The sequence below is a fragment of the Monodelphis domestica genome, chromosome 7 (assembly GCF_027887165.1).
Source record: "Monodelphis domestica isolate mMonDom1 chromosome 7, mMonDom1.pri, whole genome shotgun sequence".
Taxonomy (NCBI): domain Eukaryota; kingdom Metazoa; phylum Chordata; class Mammalia; order Didelphimorphia; family Didelphidae; genus Monodelphis; species Monodelphis domestica.
The window spans coordinates 12,993,544-13,012,585 of NC_077233.1; the positions used below are offsets into that span (position 1 = coordinate 12,993,544).

At 61.1% G+C, this 19,042-nt stretch overlaps 1 protein-coding gene across 2 annotated transcripts; it reads left to right on the forward strand.

Annotated features, from left to right (window-relative positions):
* The first annotated feature begins 710 nt into the window (after nt 1-710).
* CSRNP1 (cysteine and serine rich nuclear protein 1) lies at nt 711-10,729 on the forward strand. Of its 2 annotated transcripts, none has more exons than XM_056804215.1 (5): nt 711-849; nt 6,393-6,578; nt 7,653-7,912; nt 8,657-8,932; nt 9,016-10,729. In XM_056804215.1, the coding sequence occupies exons 2-5, from the start codon at nt 6,404-6,406 to the stop codon at nt 9,958-9,960; spliced, it is 1,656 nt and encodes a 551-aa protein (XP_056660193.1). In that variant the 5' UTR covers nt 711-849; nt 6,393-6,403; the 3' UTR covers nt 9,961-10,729. The 2 variants fall into 2 exon arrangements, with proteins under 2 accessions (XP_056660193.1, XP_056660194.1); XM_056804216.1 differs by lacking the exon at nt 711-849 and adding an exon at nt 997-1,061.
* Nucleotides 10,730-19,042: the final 8,313 nt, after the last annotated feature.

Here is a 19,042-nt window from a genome sequence, read left to right on the forward strand (position 1 = left end):
CTCCAGAGCAGAGCCGAGCCCGGGTTCCAGGGCTGCCCCCAGCCTCGAGATCCGCGCCCCGGCCCGTCCCCATTCCCTGCGGGTCAGCTTCGGGCTCCACGTCTGGGGGGTCACGGTGGGGAATCTAACCTGGGGGGTCAGGGAGGCTCGTGGAGGAGAGAGGTGAAGTGGGGGGAAGGGGACAAGCAGGAAACTGTGGCTTGGAGGGGGAGGGAGGAGAGGCAGAAGAAGGGAAAAAGGCCGAGAGAACTCGGAGCCCCAGAGACGCGGAGGTGAAGAGAGAGCAGTTAAGGCTGCCTAGGAGGCGGGGCCAGGGGAGAGCTGGACGGGGGCGGGGCCTAGAGGAGATGGAAGGGACAGTTCCAGGAGGAGGCGGCTATGGGCGGGGCATGGGGAGGTGGCCAGGGCGGGCCGGGGCGGGGCCCTTCCCGAGCCCGCCCCACCCCCGTCGGCCGCGGCCGGCCCCTCGGGCCTCGGGCGCCGCGCAGGGCTGGGCCAGGCTGGGCTGGGCCGGGCGACTGTGCGCACGGCTGCCGGCCCGCCCGCCGGCCTGCGTCAGAGCCGGAGTTTTCCACTGACGGAGGCAGGAGAAGGAGGAGGAGCCGCCGCGGGGGCCGGAGCGCGCAGCTGAGCGGCGGGCCGGGCGGGCAGACTGGCAGACGCGCGGAGAGGCGGGGAAGAGGAGGCGCGGGCTGAGTGCTGCCGAGCCTGAGTCCGAGCAGCCACAGCCGCGCTAGCCCGGGAATGCGGAGCTGATCGCGTCCCGTCCCGTCTCGTTCTGTCCCGTCCCGTCCTGTCCTGTCCCGACCACTGCCGCCGCCTACGAGCAGCTTTCCGGGATTGCCGCAGGTTAGCACCCCACCTCCCCCACCGCTCCCCCTCCCCCCTCCCGGGACGGCAGCCCTGGCGGGCGCCTCTGAGTTCAGCCGCACAACCGCGGCCGGACAGCCAGGGAAGGTTCGGGTAAGAGTCCGCGTTCGCCCCGCCCCCTCCCAAGTTTCCTGCCCCCTCTCCCGGCCCGCCCGGGGATGGATTCCTGGGCGGGCAGGAAGCCGGAGTAGGTAGGTGGGGGAGCGGGATTGCTTGGGGCCCCTACCCTGGCCCCGGCCCGCGGGCGCCAACCGGATCTCCGAGCGCCGGGGACTTCGCTGGCGGCCGGGAAGTGAGCAGCCGCGGGGCGGGAAGGCGCGGAGGGGGAGGGCCGCCCCGTCCGGCGGAGAGCCCGCGTCCCTCCGAGCTGGCCTGTAGGATGTCCCCCGGGCGGGGGGAGCCTGGCCCCCGATCGGGCCGGGCCCGGGGCCAGGCACTCAGGGGCAGCGTCCGCGCCCCTCCCGGGGGGCCCCGAGTCACGGGGTGGGGGGAGCTGCCGGGAGGGCGGGCCCGGGGTGACAGTGACCGCCGATGTCAGTGTCACCGTGCCGCCGCCGCCAGCGTCTCGGATGACGGGGGCTCCGGCTGACTCAGACCTGCTCAGGACGTCAGAGGGGGGGAGGGGGGAGGGACGGCCCCGGGAGGAAACTGAGGCCCGAGCCGCGGCCGCCCTGGGCCCGGGGGCGCCCCCTGCCTCCGCCAGTGACAGTTTGGCTGCCTCCTGCCATCCCCCTCAGGCCAGAGCCCGCCCCTCCCTCCTCTCCCGCCTTTCCTTTTTTTCCCCTTTGACCCACCTGGAGTGCGGGGCCATCCGGAGACTCCCGGCCAGGCTCCTTTCCCGGGCCGCCGGCTCCTACCTGGGGCCTCGGGGGCGGGTCTTGGCGTGTGCCCCTCCCCCTCCCGGGCTCCAGGGCGTGGAGGAGGGGAGGGCAGGCGGGAGCCAGCGCGGCCCCTCCCCCCCAGACCCCAGGTCGTGCCGCCCGCCTCCCCTCTGGTGCCCCTGCGGTGCCCCTTCCCAGCTCAGCCCCACACAGTGGGGAGACGTTCCTGGTCCCACATCCGGCTAACCATTGGACTGCCGCTGAACTTTCAGTTGAGCAATCATGGAAGGCTTCCTGGGGGCGGCCAGTGGACCCTTCAAGGGAGTTGAACCAGCCTGCATTTAGAGCTGGAAGGGAGCCCGGAGCCCCCCCCCCCAGTCACCCCCTCATTGTGCCCCCCAGGGAAATAGGCCCAGAAAGGTGTCTGGGAGAGCCAGTCAGGCTGGGCAAGATTGGAACTCAGGCCGTGGGGAGGATGTGCTTCACTGGGGAAGAACCCGAATAATAATAATAATCTCGGTGACAGGGACATTGTGGGACAGCTGGGCCTGCCACACCTGGGGTGGCAGCGGGGGGCCTCGAAACCGTCCTTTATGCAAAAACTGCCTAGCGAGCAGTAAGGATGACACCCAGGCCTGGTGGGGATGGAGCTGTTCATGAGCCCATTTTACAGAGGAGGAGATGGAGGCCGCTCCGTGCCACTAGAGCCCCCCCCACACACACACAGGATGAGGCCCCTGGGAAGGGGGTGAGCTCCCCGTCTGTGGGAACAAACCAGGGCCAGGACGGTGTGACCCTGGGCGAGTCCCTTAACCCTCCTAATTACTGCCAAGGGGAGTGCAGAGACCCTCAGTGGTTAGAGCCAGCCCTGCAGCCCAGGGTCCTGGGTTCAAATGTGGCCTCGGACACCCTGGGCGCGTCCCTTCTTAGATAGAGGGAATGGTGAGGCTGGGGCATGCGCTGGCGGTGAGCCCCCCCTTATCTCTCAGTCACTGGTTTGACACTTGGGGAAACCGAGGCCTGGGTCTGGCTGAGGAGGCTGCCTTCCGCCCCTCAGCCAGGCCCTGGGCTCTCCCCCATCCCTAACTGGAAGTTTAAAAGGACAAATTCCTGAAATTCCTGCTTGGCCCTGGGGAGGGGGGAGGGGCGGCCTGCGGGTGGGGGAGGGGAGCCTTGGGGAGAGCTGAGTTCGGGTCCTGGCTCCACCCCCACCCCCAGCCTCTTGGGGCTCCCCAGGGTGGGACTAGGGATCAGATGTGCCCGAGGCCTGAGGAGGGCAGGGGTGGCACGTCCCCGTGACAGTGCCCGAGCTGGGGATGGCACCCTTGAAGCCTCTTCCTGCCTCTGGGGGTCCGGCACAGCCTGGCACTTGGCCCCCGGCCAGGCTTTTGCTTTGGTCAGTGACCCCTGGAGCCGTTCGCTCCTTCCTTCTCCGGCCCATTTGACAGATGAGGACACTGAGGCCGGCAGGGTGCCGGGACTCGCCCAGGGTCTCCAGCCAGGTGCTTCCTTTTGTGTTTCTCTGGGCCTCAGTTTCCCCTCTTGCCACCAGCCATTTCCCTCAGGGGGGGAGGATCCTTGGCCTCTCCCCAGCCCGGCCCGGCCTGGGGGGGGGGGGCTTGTTGTTGTTTGTGGTTTGGTTGCTTGGTTCCCCGGAAACAGCTGGGCTGCTCGGAGGGGGAGGGGGGGAGCAGCAGCAGGCGAGCAGGGGCAAGCGTGCCCGTTTGACAGGTGGGGAGACTGAGGCCAGGAGGAGAGACGGGCCAGAGCTGGGGGCTTGGGGAGCCTCGGCTGGACCACACGCCGAGGCCCCTGGAAGAAGGCCAGCTCCCCCTCCCCATCTGTTCTGGCCCGAGACCAAGGAAGGGGAAGCTCCGGCAGCCACCTGCAGCCTGGGCCAGGCCTGCGCCCCAAATGAAGGGGGAGCTGAGGGGAGAGGCCAGAGGCCGGGCCAGGAGGCTGGGAAGGCACAGGGGAAGGAGGGGAAGCCAGGAGGGGGACTCTGCATGGGATACACACGGACGCCTCCTCTCCTAACCCGCCTTTCCCCTGTAAGTGCCCCGTTCTGCGGGGCGCCCGCTTCTCTGCCAGCTGCCTGCCCTTGAGTGCCGCCTGGGGCCCTCCATGCTTCGTCTCTTTGGGCCTCGGCCACGGGTTCCACAGTCCCGCCGAGGAGGGTCTCCTTTGGCCGCCACACGAGCCACCCAGAAGGGATGGCGGTCCTCAGGATGGAAGGAGGCGGGAATTTCCCAGCATTCCCTGGGAGGATGCCCCGGTGCATGGAAGGAGTGAGGAGGACGTTCAGCCTCCCTCTGGGACCAGGACCGCAGGCAGAAGCTGGGGGGCCCCGATTTTTCCGAACATCAGACTTCGGCTCTTTGGGGTTGCCTGCTCTCTGCATCTCCCCAAGTCACCTTCACCACTTGACGTGGCTTCGGGGTCTCCTGCTTACTGTTCTGTGCGCTCTCCCATTCTCTCGGGGGGCCCAGCGGACAGGGTGCCGGGAAGACGTGGCTCCCTGAGTTCGAATGTGGCCTCATGCTTACTAGCCGGGTGGCCCTGAGCGAGTTGCTTCACCCCCTTTGCCTCAGTTTCCTCTGGGATCTTTGCCAGGAAAACCCCAGATGGGGTCCCCGAGAGTCAGACACAACTGAAAACTGTTCTCCGCGAGCTCTCTTCACCTGGTGTTTGGGCTGTTCCGGGTGCCCCCTTTCCTCTTCTCTGCCTCGGGGCTCTCCCACCAGTGCCTGCAGGAAGGGGGGGGGGCTCGTCCTGGGAGAGGATGCCGGAAGCTGCCCTCAGCTGTTGGCCCTGAGAAGGTCTCCTGGGGGAATCCACCCACGGCCAGCCTTTCTTTAGCATCGGACTCCTTCCCCTGCCCGCCCCTCGGCACGCTCCTGCCTGGTGCTTGGGGACCCTCAAAGCCGGCCATCCCCAGGCTTAGGCCCTAACCAAGGGGAGAAGGGCCGAGACCTCGCGTGGAGAGGGCGGCCAGGGGGAGGACATGCCGAGGCTGGGGCCAGTGAGTCAGAGCGAGCGAGCGAGCGAGCTGCCTGGCCCAGCCGCTCTCTTCCGTTCTCCTGATGCGTCCAAGTCTCCTGGTAGAGCCTTCTGCTGAGCCCAACAGTTACTAAGAATAACTTTACTCTCTCCCTGCTGGCAGCCTGGCAACAGAGAGTGTGTGTGTGAGACTGAGAGGGAGAGACACAGAGAGAGACACAGAGGGGGAGAGACAGAGGAGAGATGGGGAGAGACACAGAGAGGAAGAGACAGGAGAGAGGGGGAGAGACACAGAGGGGGAGAGACAGAGGAGAGACACAGAGGGGGAGAGACAGAGGAGAGACACAGAGGGGGAGAGACAGCGGGGAGATGGGGAGAGACACAGAGGGGGAGAGACAGAGGAGAGACACAGAGGGGGAGAGACAGAGGAGAGACACAGAGGGGGAGAGACAGAGGAGAGACACAGAGGGGGAGAGACAGAGGAGAGACACAGAGGGGGAGAGACAGAGGAGAGATGGGGAGAGACACAGAGAGGAAGAGACAGGAGAGAGGGGGAGAGACACAGAGGGGGAGAGACAGAGGAGAGATGGGGAGAGACACAGAGGGGGAGAGACAGAGGAGAGATGGGGAGAGACACAGAGGGGGAGAGACAGAGGAGAGATGGGGAGAGACACAGAGGGGGAGAGACAGAGGAGAGATGGGGAGAGACACAGAGGGGGAGAGACAGAGGAGAGACACAGAGGGGGAGAGACACAGAGGGGGAGAGACAGAGGAGAGATGAGGAGAGACACAGAGGGGGAGAGACAGAGGAGAGATGAGGAGAGACACAGAGGGGGGGAGACAGAGGAGAGATGAGGAGAGACACAGAGGGGGAGAGACAGAGGAGAGATGAGGAGAGACACAGAGGGGGGGAGACAGAGGAGAGATGAGGAGAGACGCAGAGGGGGAGAGACAGAGGAGAGATGGGGAGAGACGCAGACAGGCAGGGAGAGAGGCGGGGGGGGGGGGGGGCTGTCTCGGTCCTCCCAGGCTGGGGTTGGCTGCTGCTCTCGCCCACACGTGCTTGGCTGTGCCCACGTCCCGCTCACACCCACCGTGTGGAGGCTGAGTCACCGAAGGGCTCATCTTCCAGGAATCCTCTCCAGGCAGTCTAGCTGTCACCCCAGTGAGTGGGGGGGGGGGGGAGGCCGTGGCCGGCCGGGTCAGGAGAAATCTCTGCTAGGGAATGCCGAGGCTCAGGCTGGGGCCTCCTTCCTTGGGCCTGTGGTGGTGCCCGACTTCCTGGTTAAATGCTGAGCAAGGCGCTGGCAGAGCAGGCCGGGCCGGCCGGCTTTCTGGGGCCGGATGACGCCGGCGGCTCGCTCGTCCCCTCCGGACTCTCCTCTCTTTGGATGCCCTCCCGGGTGCTCTGGCTTTGGGGAGCTCGTGAGTGTGGAAGGCCGAACCCCCCGCTTTGTAGATGAGGAGATGGAGGCCAGAGAGGCCAAGTGACATGTCCAAGGTCATACAAAGCATCCGAAATCCAAAGCTGAAAATAGTTGATGGTCATCCGGGGTGAGGGGGTGGGAGCGGCCCGCGGTGCCCCGCCTGTGGCCAAGGCCTCGAGGAGCCTTTAGTCATCGGACTGGCGCCGGGCAGAGGCCGGGGGTCTCGGCTGTTCTTCAGAGCCCTCCCACAAACGCCCGGCCTGTGTCCTTGCAGGGAGAGCAGCCATGATGAGCGGGCTGCTGAAGAGGAAGTTCGACCAGCTGGATGAGGACACCTCGGCCTCCTCCATCTCTTCTTCCTACTCACGCTCTTGCTCTCCGACCTCGTCCTCCGAATCCTCGGGATGGGACTCCGACGAGGACCTCCAGCCAGCTGCCTTTGTGCCCCAGGACCTTGTCGGTGAGCACTCTGGCCCCCCATCACCACCCCCCATCCTCCCATCCCCCATCCCCCGTCCTCCCATCCCCCATCCCCTGTCCTCCCATCCCCCACCCCCTGTCCTCCCACCCCCCATCCTCCATTCCCCATCCTCCATCCTCCCATCCCCCACCCCCTGTCCTCCCACCCCCCAGCCCCGTCCTCCCATCCCCCATCCTCCCATCCCTCATCCTCCATCCTCCCATCCCCCACCCCCTGTCCTCCCATCCCCCCATCCCCCATCCTCCCACCCCCCATCCTCCATCCTCCCATCCCCTGCCCTCCCACCCCCCATCCCCCGTCCTCCCATCCCCCATCCTCCATCCTCCATCCTCCCATCCCCCATCCCTTGTCCTCCCATCCCCTACCCCCTGTCCTCCCATCCCCCATCCTCCGTCCCCCCATCCCCCATCCTCCATCCCCCCATCCCCCATCCTCCCATCCCCCATCCCCCATCCTCTGTCCTCCCATCCCCCATCCTCCATCCCCTGTCCCTCTCTGGGCTGGGGTGGCTGCCTTCCTCCCTGGTTGCGGCTCAGTGGGGTCTCCGTAGATGGGCGATGATTTCGGGCAGGGGTTCTCCCTTTTTTGTGCCCTGGACCCTTGGGGAGTCTGTTGGCACCTCTGAACTCCTCAAAAGAATGTTGGGTGCACAGCAGAAACCCATGAGGGGCTACGGAAGCCATCTGGGTTAAATACAGGATTCTGAGAATGAAAGGAAATGAACAGCCCCCCATCCCCCGGCAGGAACCCCTGCCCGAAAGCTGGAAGGGCCTTGGGGTGCCCCTGCATCCCCCAGGAATTTGAGCCTTCTCACTTTACAAGTGGGGAAACTGAGGCCGGAGGGGAGGAAATGCCTAGGGAGGTCCCACAGGCAGCAGGTGGCCTCAGGCGCCGGGTCCAGAGCTCCGTGCAGGGCTCTTCGGTGTAGGAGAGAGTTTGTCACCCCCGTGGGAGCAGGGCCAGGAGCAGGGCCGGGCCGGGCGCAGGGCCGGGAGCAGGGCCGGGCCGGGAGCAGGGCCGGGAGCAGGGCTGAGGACTCTCCTTCCCCCCCAGCCCCGTCCATCCTCAAGAAGGCCCGGCGCTCGCCAGCGGGAAGCGTGACCTTCGCCGGCGTCACCGTCTTCTACTTCCCGAGATGCCAGGGCTTCACCAGCGTGCCCAGCCGGGGGGGCTGCACCCTGGGCATGGTCAGGCGGCACCACAGCTGCTGCCACTTCACCCTGGAAGAGTTTGCCCAAGAGCAGGCCTGTTCCCGGAAGGAGAAGCTCCGCCTGAGGCTGAGGGAGGAGAAGCTGGAGGCTCTGAAGTGGAAGGTAGGGGCTCCGGGGGGGACGGGAGGCCGGGGAGGGGCTTGGGGGGGGGGGACAGGAGGCCGGGGAGGGGCTTGGGGGGGGGACAGGAGGCCGGGGCGGGGGCTCCGGGGGGGACGGGAGGCTGGGGGGGGGACAGGAGGCAGGGGGGGGCTCCGGGGGGGACAGGAGGCCGGGGGGGGCTCCGGGGGGGACGGGAGGCCGGGGAGGGGCTTGGGGGGGGGACAGGAGGCCGGGGTGGGGGCTCCGGGGGGGACAGGAGGCCGGGGGGGGCTCCGGGGGGGACGGGAGGCCGGGGAGGGGCTCCGGGGGGGACAGGAGGCCGGGGGGGGCTCCGGGGGGGACGGGAGGCCGGGGTGGGGGCTCCGGGGGGGACGGGAGGCCGGGGAGGGGCTTGGGGGGGGGACAGGAGGCCGGGGAGGGGCTCCGGGGGGGACAGGAGGCTGGGGGGGGGCTCGGGGGGGGGACAGGAGGCCGGGGCGGGGGCTCGGGGGGGACGGGAGGCTGGGGCGGGGGCTCGGGGGGGACGGGAGGCTGGGGGGGGGACAGGAGGCGGGGGGGCTCCGGGGGGGATGGGAGGCCGGGGAGGGGCTCCGGGGGGGACAGGAAGCGGGGGGGGGCTCTGGGGGGGAAGGGGGGGCCAGGCGGGCTGCCCTCGCAGACGAGGGAAGAGCCTTCCTCGTGCCTCCCGCCTTGGTGGGAGACGTCCCCGTCCGGCCCTCTCAGGCCTTCCCTCGCCCCCTGCAGCTGAAGGCCGGCGGCACGCAGGAGGCGGAGGAGCTCCCCGCGGAGGAGGCCGACGTGGAGGTGACCGAGGAGGAGCTGGACGGCCCCTTCCTGCAGCCCTACTCGGCCCGCCAGCGCCGCAGGCTGCTCCGGGCCACGGGCGTGCGGCGGATCGACCGCGAGGAGAAGCGGGAGCTGCAGGCCATCCGGCTCTCGCGCGAGGACTGTGGCTGCAAGTGCCAGGACGTGTGTGACCCCGAGACCTGCAGCTGCAGCGCGGCGGGCATCAAGTGCCAGGTGGGTGCCCGGGCGGGCGGGCAGGGCCGGGCCGGGCAGGGGGCTCCGCCGGCCTCGCCCTCACGGCCTCTTTGCCTCCGCAGATGGACCACACGTCCTTCCCCTGCGGCTGCTCCAAGGAGGGCTGCGGGAACCCCGAGGGCAGGGTGGAGTTTAACCAGGCCCGGGTGCAGGCGCACGCGCTGCACACCCTCACCAGGCTCGAGCTGGAGAGCCGGCACGAGGGCTCGGGGTCCAAGCCGGAGCCGCCGCCGGGCAGCCCCGAGGGGGAGGCCGGCCCCCCGGCGCCTCCGTCCCCGGCCTTCGCCTTCTCCCTGGGCGCGGAGGTCCTGGGCGACAGCAGCTGCAGCAGCGACACGAGCGGCTCGTCGGGGCCCGGCGAGGACCCGTCCGAGGGGCTGCCCTTCGGGGGCCCTCTGAGCCCCGGCCAGCTGCCGGCCGAGGCGGACGACGACGGCCTGGCGCGGCTCCTTCGATTCCACGACGCCGGAGGCCTGGGCGAGGAGGACGAGGAGGAGGAGGGGCCTCCGCACGGCCACGACAGCCTGGGCGGCTTCCACTCCTTGGACGTCTTTGGGGCGGCGGCCGACGGCTACCCCGGCCACGGCGCCGGCGTCGTCTCCGACTGCCTGGACGAGAACGCCAACCAGGACGCCCTGGGCTACCTGGGCGGCCCCCCCGGCCGTGCGGCCGCGGTCAGCGGGCCCTGCTGCCCCCTCCCGCCCTCGGCCGACAGCTGCAAGAGCTACACAGACCTGAGCCTGTCGTCGGCCGACTCCCTGGACCTCTTCCAGGCCTTCTCCGACTACAGCCTGGGCCCGCTCTACGCCTCGCCCAAGGACGCCGGCGGCGGGGACGCGGCGCCGCCTCAGCCCGCCTTCGCCCCCGCCGGCGACCCGGCCGCCTGCTTCCTCGAGTCCCTCATCGGCCTCTCCGAGTCCGTCCCCGACGTGTCGGCCCCCTTCTCGGACAACCAGCTGCTGGAGGACGCCATCAAGTCGTCGCTCATGGAGATGGTGAAGGTGTAGGCCGGCCCGGGCTCGGCGCATGCGGGGACTGCGGCCGGAGCCCCCCGCGAGTCTTATTTAAACTGACCCACCGCCCGTACCTCAGACTTTCTCACGATACGTCCGTATTTATTGTCCTCGCGCCCTGAGGCGGGGCGTCCCGCTGCCCGGCCACGGAGACGGGCCGCGCACGGCTTCCTTGGACGATGCGGCGCCCGGCGCCTCCTGGACGCTGACTCAAGCTGTACAAAGCCTTCCTAAGTTATTTCCTGTAATTTATTTAGAAATCGATGAGTATTTGGCCCCGGGCTCGCCGGTGTCCGTCTGTCCCACCCTCTGCCGGCGAGAGCCCGGGCGATCTGCAGAGTCCACTGGCCGTGGAGAGAGCGGAAGCCCCTTCTGCCCGGGCCGGGGCTCCACCCTGGCAGACGGCGTGTGCCCGCAGGACAAGCTGGGGGTCGCTGCCCCTCAGACCGAGCGTCCTCCGTGCCCCCGGCTCCCTGAGGCAGCGCCCGACCCCCGAGCCTCCTGGGCCGTGCCGAGGCCGGTCTGGAGGGGCTGCTCTGGGGTCACCCCCCACAGCCCCGATAGGTGGGACGCGGTCTTCGATGTGCACACGGTCCAGGCAGTCTGTGGCGCATCTTGTTTTTGTCAGAAGTCCTTGGGCCTCCCCCCACGGGCACCAGGGGCTTCTGGGAGATCAGTCTCGCTCAGGTTCCGCTCTCTTGTATATAGGTTCTGATTATTTTGCTTAAAGGTACAAATAAAGAAAATGCTTTATTTTGAACAATTCCTTCTCAGTTTGTCTCACCAAAATAAAAGCCCGGGGTTTGGGCAGCCAGGCTGAGGGTGACCAGCAGAGGGGGAGCCGCCACAGTGCCCAGGAGGCCGTTCAGAACAGTACGGGCAGGGAGCTCAGAGCCAGCGGTGCCGGCTGCCTTCCAGACCATCTCCGTGCTGGGGGGGACAACAAACACCTCCCCTGCCCACTGGAATCCCCATTGACCTAATGAATGGGCCAGGAGGAGCTCTGAACCTTCCCTTGGGAGAAGGGGGCCCCGGGCCAGGTCCCAAGTGCTTCTTCTAAGGGGCCACCTCGCCAGTCGGGGTGGGCAGCCCAGGACCCTGGGGGGCCTCCTGCAGGCCCCAAGGGGAGCCTTACAGAGCTAAGGACGGCTTTCTGGGCTCTTGAACCCAAGGCCCATTTTCTAATGATCCCTTTCTCAGTGCTTCCCTCAGCCCTCCTGTGCCAGGGACCAGAGGGCAGCCCAGCCTGGAGGTTCAGTCCGTCACAGACATCCCAAAAGGGGGACGAGGGCAGCTGTGATGTCTCACCTAGGCTAGGCGGCATGTCAAGGCCTCTCCTGAGCGATCTTCCTGCCCATAGGTGGGCGCCGTAGGCCAGGCTCAGCCTCTCCCAAGAGCAGGGATCACAGCCCTGGGCTGCCAGCTGCCGTTGGAGACGGGCCGTGTGGTGCCGTGGGAAGGGCCAGCGGTGGAGGCCAAGGCCTTGGCGCCATGGTGTCCTTGGGGAAACGAGGAGGTTGGGCCCGAAGCCTCTGCCCTTTCCCCCGGAAGGCTCCCAGGCTTTGCGAGGCAGGGGAGGGCCTGGGAGAAAAGGCCGCGCAGAAGCCGAGGGTCACTGGAATCCGGGTTTGGAGCTGCAAGGTCCTTCCTGGGGCCTCCACGCCGGGGCTGCTGGCCTTTGGGAAACGGTTTTTCAAGAAATGGCATCACGGGCTTCCGTGGAATGGTTTGGTGTTTCCATTTTATGTATTTTATGCTTGGAAAAACGTTTCTCATCGGGAGTCCAGTTCAGCAGACTGTCCACGGTGTCCAGACCGGCTCTGAGGCGGCCCGAGATGGCCTGAGCTGTTTCAGTGTCTGGGGGGCTGTGTGGAGGGGGGGAGGCCAGGATGGCCTCACTGAGTCAATCCAAAACCATCGATGGGACCCTTCCCTGGGGCCGGGGACAGGGCAGAGCTCTGAGGCCCAGATCGAAAGCCCTTTCCCTCAAGGAGCTCACCTTGGACGTGGGGAGGCCACTCGAACTCGGGGGTCCCTGGAAGGGGGAAGGGAGGAAGTGGCCTCGACAGGGAGGGGAAGGGGTGCTGTGTGGACAGGACCTCCCTCCCCCAGGCCTGATGCCTCAAAGCCAACATTGCTCCCCCCTGCCTTGTCTGGCTTTCTAGAACACTAGAATGGGATCTCTATAAACCGAAACTTGGTTGGAGTTAAGCCTTCTGTCGGGAAGGGCTGGGCAGGTTCTTGGGGTCCTGATAGCCACCCAGCCCCCTGCTCCTCCTGTCCTGGTGGAAAATCCCACCTCAGACACGAGCTGTGTGACCCTAGGAAAGTCACTTCACCCTGTTTGCCTCAGTTTCCTCATCTGTAGAATGAACCAGAGTAGGAAATGCAAAGTCTCTGTGACTTCCTGCAAATCATTTCACCCGGTTTGCCTCAGTTTCCTCATTCGTCAAATGAACTGGAGAATGGAATGGCCAAGCCCTCCAGTATCTTTGCCCAGAAAACCACAAATGAGGTCACGGACAGTGGAACACGCCTGAAACACCGAACAGCAGCCCACTGGTTCCCCCAGGATCCCCCCAGCCCAAAGTCTACCTGAGACGGCCCCTGCTCTCTCTGGGGGTGGCATGAGGCGGGGAGGACTTCTCAGCGTCCTCTTCCCCTTCACCCTCCTGCTTTACTTTTTTTATTTACTTTTTTCTGTTCCACGTGGAAACACTTTTTGACCATTGTTTTTGCCGTGTTTAAGTCCAGATTTTCTTCCTCTCTCCTTTCCCCACCCCCAGGCTGTGAATAGTCTGATATGGGCTATCCCAGGGCTGTCATGCAGTATGTATTTCCATATTCCCCGTGGCATGATTGAAGACATACCACACACACACTAAAAACCCATGAAGGAAGTGAAGTGAGAGATGGCGGGCCACGGATGGCATTTGCATCACGAGTCTCTTGGGATTCTCTCGCACGTCGCTTAGCTGACGGTCATTTACTCCTCCCCATCAGCCGTGGCACCCCATTTCTGGTACTGTGGCCAGTGTTCTCCTGCCTCTCCTCACTTGGCTTTGCATGCATTCATCCCAGGCTTTCCAGGCTTCTCTGAACTCCTCCCGTTCCTTTTGGCACAATAGTATTCCATTCCATTCCAGCCAGACGCCACGACTTGTTGAGCCATTCCCCAAGTGATGGACGGCCCTCACTACAAAAAGCTGCTAAAAATATTTTGCTACGGGGAGTCCTTGGCCCTTGTCTCGGATCTCTTTGGGATGCTGAGCCAGGGGCGACGATGCTGGGTCAAAGGGTCTGAGAGTTTGGGGGCGCCGTGGAGCCTGGTTCCATGTTGCTCTCTAGAATGGTTCCCCCAACAGCGTATTTGTGTCTCATTTGCCCACATCCCCTCCAATAGGAACATCAGCCAATCTGGTAGGTGGGAGATGGGCTCTCAGAGCTGTTTTAATTTGCATTTCTCTAATCAACAGTGACTGGGAGCATTTTTTTCACATGACTACAACAGATAGTTCCTCCGAGAACTGCCCGCTCATCTCCTTTGACCCTGTTGCAATGGAGGAATGAATGTTTTGTATTCTTACAAATTTGATTCTGTTCTCTATATATTTAAGAAATGAAGCTTTTGGCACAGGCGTTTGCTATCCATTTTCCTCTCAAATTTGTTGTTTCCCTTCTAGTCTTGGTTGCATTGTTTTATTTGCATAAACCCTTTTAAATGTAATCAATCAAAATGATCCATTCCATTTTTCATAATGCTCTCCGTTTCTTCCCTCTCCACAAGTGAGACAAATAGTGTTCCATCTTCCCCTCATTGGGTTAGGGCATCGCCCTTTATTTCTAGATTGTGTCCATTTTGACTGTAAACCTCAAAATTTCTTATTCTTATAAATGTTGGAAATTTCACCATTGGGAAATTTCATACTTGAAAAATTCCCTATTGATAGTGGGTCTTGGCTATTGGAATGTGAACCCCATTGGCATGGGAGGTTCCTCCTCCTCCCTTCTTAAGATTACTTTAGGACAGAAACCTTTTGCTGAACAATGGAAAGGGCTTTGACCTATGCTTAAGCACAGAACAGGAATTTCTTTGAGTCATGATTGATTTTAGAATTGATACAATGGAGATACTTGGAATCAATCTCCTACTCAGTCCTAACAGGATTGAGGAAGGGCTGCAGCCTAGATCAAAATTTAATTATTCCAATCTCTACCCTACTCAGGTTAACAGGATTTAGGAAGGGCTGTAGCAAAGGAGCAAAGATTTAATCATTTGACAATATGACCTTCAACAGACATGTGCAAAGCCTCTGGGCGGTCCTGGGTTAAGCTAGAGCCTCCATTGGCACAGGGAAATTGATGGACAGGTGATTGGTAGATGTGAGAACTGAGGAGAGGGAACTTGGATGGTTTCCTTAAGGATAGGGGGATGTGAAGACGGGGAGGGGGGGGCTTAGGAGTTTGTCGGAGTGGTTGCAGGGTGCTCTGAGAAGCTTGCTCTGAAGGAAGCTGAAGGTGGGGGCTCTGAGACTGTTTCTCCATTTTGGTCACGTGAGTAATAGGGACTGATCTCCTTTCTTTGCCCCAGCTATCTAAGGGCTTGGGCCTTTTGGCCCAGCCTAAACAGAAGGGGTATTTAAGCCCTATTCCCTTCTCTCCCCTTTCTCTCTACCTCTATCTCTCTATCTCTAATTCCTTTCTTCCTCCTGTTTGTAATTAAAACTCCATAAAAGGTTGACGGCTGACTTGAGTTTTCATTTAGGAATTACGTAGCTGAATTCCTTGGCGACCTTAAATTAATATATATCAGTCTTTTAAAAGTGATTTCCTTGTCACATGACTTGATTCCAGTGTATGGTGGGAGATGTTGGTCTACCCCAGTTTCTGCCAAACCTCTCTCCAGTTTTTCCTTCAGTTTTTGCTGAGTGGTGAGTTCTTTTCCCCCAAAGCTTGGATCTTTGGGATGGTTGCTGGGTACGCTGGCGGCCATGCAGTGATTGCCCAGGCTGTTCCACTGACCCCCCCACCCCCCATTTCATAGCCAGTTCTGGACGGCTTTGGTGAGGGCTGCTTTACTGTCTAGTGTTATGTTATATATCAGGTCTAATATAGAGAGCAGAGTATAATTTGAGATCTGCTGCAGCCAGGCCTCGTTCCTTCATAGCTTTTGTCCATGCATTCTCTCAATGCTCTTGGCCTTTTGCTCTTCCAGCTGAACTTTGTGGTCCTTTTTTTGAGTTCTATGAAGTCATTTGGGGGGAACACCCCGAGCTTTCATGAGTCCTAGGCTTGGCCCCATCCCTCCCCTGCGGTGTGCAGTTGGCTCCTCCACAAAGAGGCCTGGAGGACTTATAACACAAATAGTTAAGCCAGAAAAGAGGGAAGGGCTTCAGAGCTCTCTGGTCCCTTCCTGTCTTGGGTGTCCAGGGCAGACCTGGAGGGGAAAGTCCCGAGTTCAGATTCTGTCTCAGACAATTACTAGCTGTGTGACCTTGGGCAAGTCACATAGTCTCTTGGCCTCAGTTTCCTTGGCTACAAAATGAGGATAAGAGCACGCACCTGCTGAAGTTGTCATGAGGATCAAAGGATGTAACAGGAGGCAGGGGGTGGTGGGGAGGGAATAAGTCTGCTGTGCTAAGTGCTGTACAAATATCTCATTGAATCCTCACAACCACCTTGCGGGAGTGGGTGCTGTTATTATCCCTATTTTACAGTTGAGAAAGCTGAGGCAGAGGTTAAGTGACTTGCCTAGGATCAGCCCGAGGCTGGATTTGAACTCAGGTCCTCCTGACTCCAGGCCCAGCAGCTTATCTCTCCTAATGATACTGGGTAAAGTGCTTGGCAAGCCCTAAGTACTCCAGAAATGCTAGCTGGCTCTTGTCTCTCTTTGGCATCTTCGGCTGGGAGTCTTCTTTCTCCAGATCCCACGGGTCCCTCCTCCCCCTTGGGCAAACCCCAGGACCTCTCTGGGCAGCCCCTTAGTCTTGGGGGTTGGTGGGAAGCCTGGCCCCCTCCATTTGGTCATCTGTCCAGGCCCTTGGAATTCCTCTGGTGTTTGGAGCCACCCAAGTTTCCTGGGCTTTAGCACTTTGTTAAGAAAACTGGCCACCTCCTTCCCTCGCCCTTGGAGGCTCGATTAAACAGACTTTAAGGGAATATCCTGCCCAAGAGAGGCCCTGCTATGTGGCAGATGGGGCCCGGCCCTCACCTCCGGAAGGCCACCCTCTTTCCCTGGGCTCCCCACGGCCTCTAGGCTAGCCCTGGCACTCTGAACAAGCCCCAGCTTCCTGGGCTCGGCCCACCAGCCTCTCCTGCTGCCCCCCAGGGGCTCCTGGCCCAGCTCAGCTTGGCATGGTGCCCCCAGGACCCCCGAGGGGCCCAGGAAGTGCCCCATCCACATGCAAGCTCTCCCTCTCTTTGCCCGCTCCCTGGGCTTTCTCCTTCCTGCAGCCCAGCTCCCTCCATCCAAGCTCTCCCAAGCAGCCTCTCCCTGGCCACATGACCCGGACACCAGGGTCTGTCCCACCACAACCATAGCGGCATTTTGCGTCCCTTCACCGCATTGCCTCGCCCTTACCGCTCTTCTGCCTCGGACTCAATGCCCGGCGTCAGCTCTAAGGCTGGGGTGAGGGTTTAAAACCCCCAATATGAGCCACAAGGTACCTTGTTTGAACTTCACAACCATGTTAGTGGCAGGAGCTCTTTTAGCTCCATTTTGCAGATGGGGAAACTGAGCCACAGAGTCAGTCTGCCATTTGCCCAGGGACACACAGCCAGGAAGGGTCTGAAGCACCCAACTTCTTCCCTTCCTCCAGGCAGAGCCAACATCTACCCAGAGTCCCTCTCTGCTGCCAGTAAGCAGGTGGAGAGAGGGCAGAGGGTCTTGGCTGGGGCCCCCAGCCTTCTGGACAGCTCCTGCTCGGAGGGACCAGCCTCAAGCCGGGGCTGACTCTGTGGAGCATCACTCCCCTCTGCTGGCCAGCTGAGCTAATGACAAGTGAATCCTGCCACAGGCTGCTATGCCCGCTTGGCATCTGGGGATGGGAAGAGCAGGAAAGGATGGACGCCCACCGGCTGAGGGCAGGGAAGTGGCATGGTTGGTACTTCAGGTGATTCAGTCCGACCCTCCTTTCCTAGATGAGCTTGTCCAGTCTCGTCAACAAGCATTTATTAAGCTTTGACTGGATGCCAAGCTCCGGATTAAGGACCAAGGATATAAATACAAGTCAATAGGGGTGGCAGGAGGAGAGAAAACATAGGCCCTGCCCTCAGAGGGCTTCCATTCTAACGGAGGAAGACATAAGAGGAAGCAGGAAGCAAATAATGGGTTGGGGATAGCAGCAGATTCCTGGTGGAGAAACCCAGAGTCCAAAGTGGGGCTGGGAAGGAAATGCAAGAGGATGGGAAGGCTCCAGAGGGGGCTCAAGAGGGAACCTCCTGGGCAAGGAGGCAGCCGAGGAATGGAGCCCAAGCCTGGGAGGTCAGAAGCAGAGCCCAGATCCTCCACCCAGAATCTCAGAAAAGCCCTTGACCTGGGATGGGAAAAAAGGACCTCTTGATTTGGGCTCCTCTAGCTTCCCATTTCATTTTTTGCATTTAAAGACATCATTCTGGGGGGTAGCTGGGTGGCTCAGTAGATTAAGAGCCAGGCCTACAGATGGGAGGTCCTGGGCTCAAATCTGACCCCCGATACTTCCTAGCTGTGTGACCCTGAGCAAGTCACTTTACTCCCATTGCCTAGCCCTTACTATTCTTTTGCCTTAGAACTAATACACAGTACTAATTCTAAGATGGAAGGGAAGGGTTTAATATATATGTAATTCTGAAAAGAGGCCCATTGCCCTCCCCAGATTGCTGCCTACAGCATCTATGGCACCAAAAAGGATCAAAAGTTCTCTTATAGACAATAAAACATGAGAGCAGGAAGGGACCTTTGAGGTCTCCTTGTCCAACAACTTTTTTAATCCATTTTTTATTTTGTGGCATTATTTTAAGATTGGTTGGAAAGGATTCTCTTGATGGCTTCGAGCTTCCCTGCTTCTACTCCGCCATCTTGGCTCCAGAACTAATAAGTCAATTAAATTTTTTTCAAGGAAGAAGCATTTAGTCTCCCATTTATTCTCCTCTCCCCTACTGAAGGACAAAGAAAACTTTAGTAACAAAGATGGCAGCTCAAACAAGTAAGTTCCCTGGCCCTCACTAGCCATGTCCAAGAACGTATGCCTTGTGCTGTGCCCTGAGCCTACCACCTTCCCTTCAGGAGGTGTGGAACAAGCGTTCCTCAGTCCTCACTGCACTGGCCAGAAAACTCAAGTCTTTCAAAATTGCTCCCAGAGGCCAAGGACTGAGGCTCCTGAGGTCTCTTCCAACTCTGGGAGCCTGTATTTCTGGACTAGACATGAACAAAAAGTCTACTATTATGTGGATGGGGCACAAGGGCTGCTGGGCCCTTTTCAGGGCATACACCTGTCATCCAGCTCTCACCTGTGGCTCCAAGAAGCTGTAACATGCACAGCAGTCACTCCCTGGTGAAACCATCATAGTAGGTAGCTAACCAGGGGGAGGCGAGCTGATAGGCTTCAAGCTTGGGATGAGTTAAAAGAGTGTCTACACCAAGCATGTGAGACTTCCTCAGTGGAATGGATGGATGAGAACAATTTGTTCCAATGGCCATGAAAGTGGTGGAAGTGAACACTGGAGTACTTAGAGCCTGGTCACTCACTGCATCCCAGGCCATCCCCAGTGGTCCAGATTTTTGTCTTGTTGCTGGATTTGGATGACTCTGGAAAAGAGTGAGGCTCATGACTTTGTGCAGCAATGCCTCACTTTGTTCCAATTTATGCTCTAGTCAAGACATCTCCCTGGGATTCCTCTGGTCCTCTTCCAGATGGACAAACAAGAATAATTTTACTATTTACCACCATTGGGACCTTTGGGAGGAAGTCTCTTCCTCCCTCTCTGCATCTCAGTTTCGATATCTATAAAATGGAAATATTGGAACATTATAAAAATAAATAATTTTGGAAGACTTGAGAATTCTGGTCAAAGCAATAACAGGAAGGTGGTGGGCTCA

Coding starts and splice junctions, on each gene's coding strand:
- CSRNP1 (XM_056804215.1), top strand. CDS start 6,404: ATGATGAGCGGGCTGCTGAAGAGGAAGTTCGACCAGCTGGATGAGGAC. Junction 7,913..8,656: donor TGGAGGCTCTGAAGTGGAAG/GTAGGGGCTCCG, acceptor CGCCCCCTGCAG/CTGAAGGCCGGCGGCACGCA. Junction 8,933..9,015: donor CGGCGGGCATCAAGTGCCAG/GTGGGTGCCCGG, acceptor TTGCCTCCGCAG/ATGGACCACACGTCCTTCCC.